General features: G+C 38.1%; 1 protein-coding gene across 1 annotated transcript in view; it reads right to left on the bottom strand.

The window, feature by feature from the left end:
• The window catches only part of PPM1K (protein phosphatase, Mg2+/Mn2+ dependent, 1K), a 27,877-nt gene that overhangs the window by 7,616 nt on the left and 10,456 nt on the right, over positions 1–9,805 (bottom strand). The window contains exons 3-5 of the mRNA XM_006900004.1: positions 4,732–4,897; positions 4,425–4,569; positions 1,904–2,038 (exon numbers count right to left, since the gene is read on the bottom strand). Of these exons, the coding sequence (XP_006900066.1) occupies positions 1,904–2,038; positions 4,425–4,569; positions 4,732–4,897 (446 nt within the window). The remainder of the gene's footprint in view (positions 1–1,903; positions 2,039–4,424; positions 4,570–4,731; positions 4,898–9,805) is intronic.

Here is a 9,805-nt window from a genome sequence, read left to right on the forward strand (position 1 = left end):
ATAATACAAATTGTTGATGAGTCTTCCTCCAATCCTGATGCCACATTCCTCCTCATAAAGCCAACCTCCCAGATGATTTGTTCTGCATATAAATTGCAAAGGTATGGAGATAGGGCACATACCTGGCATATAGTCTTCCAAATTTTGACTCACGCAGTGTTCCCTTGCTCTGCTCTGATGACTATCTCCTGGCCCAAGTACAGATTTCACATGAGCACAATCAATAGTTCTGGGATTCCTATACTTTTCAGAGTTAGCCACAGTTTGTGATCCACACAGTCAAATGCCTTTGCTTGTTGTTGCTGTTGTTGTTATGTGCCGTTGAGTCGCTTGCGACTCATAGAGACCCTATGTACAACAGCCCTAAACTCTGTTCTGTCCTGTGCCAATTGCACTGCCTCTGACACTCCCATCCCGATTATCCCAGTCACTCAATCAATCCACCTCATAGAGGGCCTTCCCTTCCTGCGCTGTCCCTCCACCCTCCCAAGCATGATGTCCCTCTCTAAGGACTGGTCTCTCCTCACAACATGTCCAAAGTGTGTTAGATGGAGCCTCAGAATCCTTGCATCCAAGGAGCCACCCGGTTTAACCCTTTCCAGGACGAATCTGTTTGTTTTTCTAGCAGTCCATGGTATTCTCAATACTCTTCTCCAGCACCACAGCACAAAGGCATCAATTCTCCTTCTAGTCAATGAAATAAAGATATACATTCCTCTGGTACTCTCTGCTTTCAGCCACAATCCATCTAACATTAGATATAATATCCCAAGTATCACGGCCTCTTCTAAAGCCACCCTGCACATCTGGCAGTTCTCTGTTGATGTGCTGTTCCAGTTGTTTTTGGATAATTTTCAGCAGAATCTTGCTTGCATGTGATATTAATGATATTGCTGTATAATTTCCTCATTCTGCCAGATCACCTTTCTTTGGAATGGCAACAAATACAGATCTCATCCAGGTAGTTAGCCAGGTAGTTGTCCCCCAGATTTCTTGCCACAACTTGGTGAGTGCATCCAAGGCAGCGTCTGTTTGTCGGAATATGTCAGTTCGTATGGCATCAATTCCTGGGGCCTTGTTTTTTGCCAATTACTTCAGAACAGCTTGAACTTCTTCCTTCATCACCACAGGCTCTTGCTCATATGTTGTTTCATTAAATTCTTCTGTGTCAGCCAATTTCTTTTTGTACAGTGACTCTGTATACTCCTTCCATATTCTTTTAATGCTTTCTGAATCATTCAATATTCTGCCCAAAGCCTGCTTAAGTATTGTTAGGGGAATTTTTAGATGAATTATTCTACATCTAGTGGATTTTAAGAGGCAATTAATCACATGAGAGGATATTTCCCATCCTTCTCCCACTGAGCAGCTGGTGGCCTCAAACCTCATGCCTTTGAGATTGCAGCACAGCTTCTTGCTATTAGGCTGCCAGAGCTTCCATAATAGAGAAAAGTAATCATAAGTGAGATTTGCTAACTAGGGGTACTTTTGAATGAATACTTCTGTATCACCATGACAGACTACATTGCAGTCATTGCAAATATCATTGTCCTTGTGAATTAGAACACATATATCTTCAAAAGAAGTAGTTAAATTAAGTCAAAAACATTTATCTATAAAGGTGCCCTTCATTAATTTCATGGGCACTCTGTAAAACACTAACTAGTGTGTAATGCACAATAATAAAATTAAAAATAATACTGATGTGTTGTCGAGGATATATTACTATTTATGCAGTAATTTTTAAACGGAAATATGGAGTCAAATGTACACTTCGTTGTCATACTGGATCTAAAATACAAGATATCAAAGAAATCTCAAGGCCATGTGGTCACCTCCAGGATGGGGCTTGTCCCCCCCCCCAGGCTTTTTGAGTGGCAAAGCAACAGCTGTGCTGTGTTACCTGCTCAATCACCGCGTGGGCAGCTTCCTTGGGATCGTGGCACTGATTAACAAAGTTACAAATCTCTTGACTGTTCACCATAAAGTTAATACCATCTGTGGTGAGGACCAGGAAACTGTCATCAGCATGATGGAGCTGAAATCAGAACCAAATGCCTATTATCAAAAAGCAGACCCTGGCTTAGCATCACCTTTAGAAGGCAAAGATCTTATCTGTTTTGCTTGATTGGTTATCTAAGACCTTGTAGGAAAATCCAGTCAGTGTGGCTACACTGAACAAAAAACAGTACTTTGAAAAATACTCTGCTGGGCTAACAATAGTAGAAATACAAAGTCTGTGGTTAGTGCAAAAGTTATCACATTTTATATCAGCCATGGAGGACAAAAGTCATTGTGACAATACAATAGAAGAATCCAGATAAATTCCAGATGAATAGAAGAATGTTAAGAGGCAGTTTGGTGCAGTAGAGGGGTTGAAGCCTTAATTTTTGCCTGTCTGGGAGAACACAGGTGAATTGGCACCTGTATGTCTTAGATTTGTTTGTTTTAAACAACCGTGGCATTGTTGTTGTATACCATTGAGTTGGAACCGACCCATAGCTGACCCACCAGTGGGTTTTCAGAGGCTGTAAATTGCGCAGGAGGAGACAGCCCATCTTTCTCCTGCAGAGCACTTGGTGGATTCGAACCACCTGCCTTTGGGTTGATAGCACAGCTCCTTAACACTGGAGCTAGAATTAAGTATTTTCAACAGAGCTTGGCACATAAAAACCAAAAAAAGGTGTCAAGTTGATGTAAATTCCTGCTGACTGTGTGTTAGAAAGTATAACAGCTTTATAGAGTTTTTGTGGCTGTAGTCTTTATGGGAGCAAATTACCAGATCTTTCTCCTATGGTGCTGCTGAATGGGTCTGGAACCACTAACTTTTGGATTAGTAGTACAGTGTATGGGTTCCTAACTGCCACCTCAAGACTTTATAAAAGGCAAACTCATTACCTTCAAGTTAGTTCTGATACACAGTGACCCTAATTCAGGTTTCCAAGGTTATAAATCACAATGGAACAGGACTGCCTGCCTTTTTCCGGTGGAATAAACCGCTGGTGGATTTGAATTGCCTTTGGGTTAGAAGTACAACTTGTTACAGACCACACCACCCAAGGCCCAACAAGACCTTAGAGCAACTCCTGTATCAACATTTATTAGAGAAAATAATAGAAGTTGTTACATCTGGGGCTGCTACTCCGAAGATCAGGAAGCTCAGTGGTTTGGCAAAGGCAGACAATTTGAATCCACCAGCTGGTCTGTGGGAGAAAGATTGGCAATCCTGTATCATTTACAGCCTCTTAAAAAATCCACTGGAGAGTCATCTATGAGTTGGTTATGACTTAAAGGCACATAACAACAACTCAACAACTTTTGTGGGATAAAGATGGTCCATGGAAATCTCATGGAGGCCAGTCATGAGTCAGAATCAAATAGACAACAGTGGGTTGGTTGGTTGTTTTAATTTTAAAAGACACAATGTTGTTCATTTAGTAAATAAATGTTAGCAACACATCACTGCCATGCTGAAGACCTACACTACACTGCGCCAGGTACGAAAGTTGGCTTGGAGATTTGGGAGTACAGTGTCAGCTCATAGAATGGGTGCATTCTATTAAAACAGTTAGGAAAACAGGAGCAGTGCTAAGTAGAATGTAAAACAAGCCACAGAAATAGACGTAATGCGTATATTTAGTTTGGTGGAGAAGAGAAAGAAGTTGGGGGGGGGCAGCTTCCAAGAATAAATAATAGTAAATGATGGGGTACAGTAGAAGCAAGAGAATTCCCTAACTGGGATAAAATAAAAACCAACGAGGAAATCATGTATTTGTTAGTAACATTAGCTGCTGAAGACTGTGCTTGTGCTCATGGTGACTTTATGTATGCCAGGACAGAATGTTGCCCAATCCTGTGGAATCTTCACACTCATTAGAGTCCATCACTGCCACTGTTGTGTCGCTCATTATATACTAAGCCAGGAACACAATATCATCCAGAAATTATTTCAAATTCTAACTCACTGTTGTTGAGCTGGAGCCAGCTCACAGTTGACCCTCCAGTATGCTTTCTGAGGCTCTGGTGGCCTGATAGTAAGGAGCTCCACTATAATCCCAGAGGTACAAGGTTCAAATCCACCAGTTGCTCTGAGGGAGAAAGCTGGGCAATCTCCTCCCATGTAGTTTACTGCCTCTGAAAACCTGCTGGAGAGTCAGCTATGGGTCAGTTCTGACTTCTTGTCATACAACAACAGTAACAAATCACAGAGGAGGAGATGCCCAGCTTTCTCCTGCAGAGGGGTGGCATTCAAACTACCCAAGATGAGTGGCCTTGGAGTTAGCAGCACAACTTCTTCAGACTATACCACCAGACCTCACCTCCTCAAAAATAATTTTGGCTTTACCAGGCACTTCTAAGAAAGCCTCTTGCTGGAGATAACTTTGGATTCATTCTGGATCAAGGACTTGCAAGTCCTTCCTTACCTTAATCCTCTTGGTTTCTGGTTCTGCTGTCACACCACTGGATTTAAGATCCAGATCTCCAATACTCCTTGTCATTGCAAGTCTACCGTTTACGTGAGGCTGTCCCAAGCTATTCCAAGCTATAAAGCCACCACATTTCTTGATCCTGGTAAAAAAAATAAAATAAAATAAGACTGTGATGAGATGTGTATAAAACCAAATCACTGTTAAACTTAAGCACCGGGCCAGTTTAAAACTACAATATTAGGTTTCTATTTTAAACTAGAAACATCATCCTCATAGAATAATTGATCAGTGGAGATAGTACCTCTCTTTTTCATCTTTTCTTTCTGGAGTATGGTCAATAGTCAGTTTCATAGGTTTTCCTTTTCTACACAAAATGGCCCGGCTATCCCCAACACTGGCTACAACCAGTTCAATGCCATCTCGCAAGAGGGCTACTGTTGCAGTAGTCCCGGAGGTCAGGAGGGTTGCTACAAATATTATGGAAAAAAGTACAAGTTAGTGACAGTGAAATGGTTGGGTGTGTAATTTGAATTACAAAATAAAACACAAGCATGGTCAACTAATGCGGCAATGTCATATTCTAATATAACTAGAGCTATGCAAATAAAATGCAAACGAACTATGGAAGTAAGAGCATGCAGAGGGAAAGAAACATTGAATTCAGTAACAAGGCTCCATGCAAACAGAAGAGTTTGCTAATCTATTCTGGTAAACATTGCATCACTGTCTCCAAGTGGCATCTATTTATAAAAGTAGAGCTGACTTGAATTTACCATTTTAATGACATCTTTGAATGCCCAGGGTATCAGGGCTTAAAGTATTAAAACTTAATTAGAATAGTAATATGACAGGATAACTTACACCTTACTGAGCTCCACTGTTTACTCTCATTCTGTAAAAGGTATTCAGTTAATAGCCTAAAGAGAGATATGTCAAGGGTATCTCATTTGCACTTCAAGTATTTTTCTTTAACAACTGTTTTCATTTTTCAAGTGTTGACCAAATACATAAGTCCTAAAACAGTGAAAGACATGTATTCTTTCCTGTTTATCTTTGTTCTCCCCAAAAATGAAACAAAATTACAGCTACCGTTTGAAAAGAAGAAAATGTGGAGGGGTGGTGAATAGGACATATTAGTTTTCCATAACCTTGCTGCTGTATAACCAGGAGCTCCAGACGAATCTAAGACAGGCTGCAACCAAACACAGCACAGGGCTGCCAAGTTCTCCTACAGTCCTGCTTGGAAGCAGCACTTTAATTTTCTCTAATAACAAAACTAACCGTTACTGAGTTTGAGCTTGCCACTTTTATGAAAGTCAAACTGTTATTTTGCATCTTTATGTTAAGAGTGCTTATCTCTTCTTTGCCACTGGTTAAAAGTTTTGAAGTGCATTGAGCCTTGCAAAAAAGTTGAGTATATTGTGATACTGGGGGCTAGAAGTAAATTAAAAGAGGTTGAAAAGGGAACACATTTAAAGCAGGTATTATTATATTAAAATAGTTAATTCTATAAAGCATTTAAAGAAAATATTCAGGCAATTATCCACATATGGTGTGGGCCTCAAAAAAATTTTAAGGAAAAATGAGGTGCTATTATTTTGAATGATTGAAGCTCAATCTTTCCAATGCTGGGTTACCTAAAGATAATTTTTAAAATGTCATAAAAAAGAAAAAAAGAAAGAAAACTCTATCAGTAATTTTTGAGAGAAACATACATATAGAAATCATTTTCCCAATCATTAAAATACCTGCTTTAATCAGAAAAGTAAAATGGAAAAACATAAATAAGTCCTCCTTAATTTTTTATACCCATGCCAAGTTTACTTAATTGAAGAAAAGCAATTATAGTTGCACTATCTTCCCATTTATCTCTTGATTTTGGAACTGTTGCATTAAAGTAAGAATATCTATTTCTACAGTGCTAAGAAAGCATATATATTTTTCATAAACATTTTAATGTATAAAGGATGCTTATATTGCCATTTTTTTAATCTGACTGACTTTATCAATTTAAAGAGTTAACTTGAGTTTTCCAAAACTATACAATAGGATCCCTAGAGTTTTAACAACTGTGATATTTTCCAATGGACTTAAAGGGTCAGGCAAGAGAATATAGACATTTACTCAAATACTGTCTGAGAAGTTTTAGTATTTCATGTTTAAACAGTCAGCAACAGGTTTTGAAAAATGGGTTTTGATTAGCTTACTCCACAAGAGTTAAAATTTCATAAGTGAAAACTGGTAGTTTAGCTGTTTAATCTAATAACTCACGGCCTTGCCGCTTAGAATAGTTTCTGTTTTTACCAACTCAATTTCACAGTTCCAAAATCCCAGATTTATGGGAAACTTTTAAAAACTAACTGTTGATTCTAGTTTGCTAAGCATCTAGAATGTAAGTAGAGAAAGCAGGATTTAATTCCATTTAACATTTAACATGGAAGTAAAATTTCTTACATTTTCCCCTAACAAAACTATAAAACTAAGAGATCTTTCAATAAGTTCTTAACACTCACTGGACAATTTCTACTGCAAGTCATCTCAACTAATGGGACAAAGAGGATGTGGGAACCTTCCCGTAGTCCAGGCTAGGAACCGCTGGACTCCTTCACCTGGGACAAAATTAAGCAGATCTCTCTTTCCACTGAAGCCCAGCATATAGTGTCCACGGGCTCCAGATCTAGAGCTGCTGACCGGGCACTGTTCTCTGCCACAAATAACACGCACAGAGGCAAATAGGAAATTCACCCAGGTATTGTGCTCAAACATTACAAGCCTGCAACACAAGGGAGGACAGAGAAAGAGCTGCAAAGTAAGGGGAAGGGTTTTCATTTTGCTGCGAATGTCTTACTAGCAAATTACAAACTATCACAGGATATGCAAGGTCAATTATTCCAAACTCAACTTTGCACAGCTGTTGGTAATTGAGTCTTTTTCTTTCCCCCTCATCACAGAATAACATGTCTTCATTTTTGGAGTGTTGTTTTTTTTTTCCTCAAGGAAGGAAAAAAATTTCATATTCATAGGTAGCCACACAAAACCACTTATGTGGAGACATGGACGCAGATATGTGTGTGTACACACATACACAAACAGAGCTTCTTTGAATTATAAAAATGTACTCTAAATTTATTTGGTAGCAATATCAACATTGGCTCAGTAAGAAGAGGGAAAAGAAAATGCACAGAATAATTAATATTAGACAAGTGGCACATATGTATAGAAGATGTAAATGACTATACCACCAAATCATTGGAATGTAAGTAAATATTGAGAAGGAATCAAAGCATCTCTTAGATACAAAAAGTAACACATTTGTTAATGATATTTAGTGCAAGAATTTCATATCTAGAAGGCATTTTTCAAGTAAACTGATTTACTTAAATTTATCATTTCAATAAAAGCTAGTAAAGCTCTTGAGCTTTAAAGTTCACTTATAATTTTACTTAAGCCACAAAATGGGTATTTCTGCAGCTCTCTCTTTCCTCCAGTGATACAGGTAAACATATCAAAAGAATAATGATCAAGTTTTTAAATGGTAACATAAAAAGTAAAAGCTATACTTTTCAAATTATAACAAGCCTTGGTAAAATTCCCTTTTAATTAAGAACATGTATAAACAGATACAGTTTCAGTATTTATCAGAAATGGGTGTTCTGACATATTTATGGCTTAGGAACACCAAATGAAAGTAATGAGCTGAAGCAGTAACAGCATAATAAGATTATATCTTCAAATGCTGTCCTTATTTTTTTTCTTCTCCTTTAACTGTCCCTAGTATAAAAAGGATCTTAAAAATGTTGCATTTATAACACTGGTTATTTTATAGTTTAATTCTTCCTTAAAGAAATCACATAATATGAAGAGCATGGAAGGTTTCCCTTGAGACTCACAATACTGCCATCAGCGTCTCCCACTCTGAAGGGCAGAGCAAGTCTTCTCTTTCAGATCCAAAAGCCTCTTGTGTCTTTCAAAGCTTAAGCAATCTAGGAACACTTTGAAGAGTTCATTGGATATAGATCATAATCTAAATTTTCTACCACCTGGTTTATTTTAAGTGGTTTTCTTTGTTCTAAAATAATTAATGAACTAATGAATGGGCTATCATTTGAATTTATTAGCTCATTTCCTTAGCTGCAAAAATACACATTATAGATATAAATTGAATGCAAAAAATTCAAAGACATTCTATCTCTCTTTTTCATGGCTGTTGAGTCAGACCTGACTCATAGCTGACCCTCTAGTGGGTTTCCAGGGCTTTAAATTGCATGGGAGGAGATTGCCATCTTTCTCCCAAGGGTCTGCTACTGTATTTGAGCTCCTACAGCTGCATAGCCTTTGAGTTATTAGTGCAACTCCTTTGGACTACAACACTTTGAGATAATTTGGAGTGGAAAAAAAAAGAGTGGTTTTTATCAAGGAAAAGCAAGAATAAGGTTTAACATTTTTATTACTTTCTTTTTATTGTTAATAACAAAACAATAAAATATTTGACATGTCAGAACGTGACCTTATTTTTGCTTTTCCTTGATGAAAGTCATTCTGATTCTCACCCCCCACCCCCGCCCCGCTCCATGTGATCTCAAGGTTAAATTGAGATGCTGTTATTAGTCATGGGAGTTATCTCCAAATCAAGGCAGTTCCATCTGTGCAGAGAAGAACTGCTCTGTAGTTTTCAAAGCTGTGCAATTTTGGAAAGCAGATCGCCAGTCTTGTCTTTGGAGGCACTTTCGGTTTGAGTTCCAACTACAAGCCTTTTAGTGGACCATCACTGTGATTAATAATTTGGACTGCTCAGCCATCTAAATTGGAACAGTGACTATTTTAAGTGGTAGTGAGATAACTTCAAGTGCTTTAAGCTTTGGAACTAAATTACTGAAAGAATAAAAGTCTCTATTTTCACTTTCTTATTTCTCTAAAGTAAACAAATATAGCATGAGTGAGGGGTCCTCCTCTCATTAACATCTGACACCTGAAATATCACCTCTAGAGATTCATTAGCATGGTTTAGCCAGACTTTTTTCCCCACAATTCTGCTGCTTAAGTCCAAGATCATCCATGAGAGCTAACTTACTACAGCTCATACTTTATATAAATAAGTTAGCAACTTTAAGGTAATCAAGGATTAAACTGCAGGAACTGTAGTGAGAAAAGTAGTCAGTGGAGATCAGTTTAGCTCAAATAATTACTGAGTACCTTACTGATTCCATGTTGAATACATTCTCTCATTGCCAGTGAATCAGTTCATAGCTGGAGAATGCAAGCAGCATTGAATCATTTTCTTTAAGGAGGACAGAAGGAGAATTGATGCCTTTGAGCTGTGGTGCTGGAGAAGAGTATTGAGGGTACCATGGACTGCTAGGAAAACAAACAGATTC

This window comes from Elephantulus edwardii, unplaced genomic scaffold (genome assembly GCF_000299155.1).
Source record: "Elephantulus edwardii isolate Elephantulus edwardi_28Jun2011 unplaced genomic scaffold, EleEdw1.0 scaffold00270, whole genome shotgun sequence".
Lineage (NCBI taxonomy): Eukaryota > Metazoa > Chordata > Mammalia > Macroscelidea > Macroscelididae > Elephantulus > Elephantulus edwardii.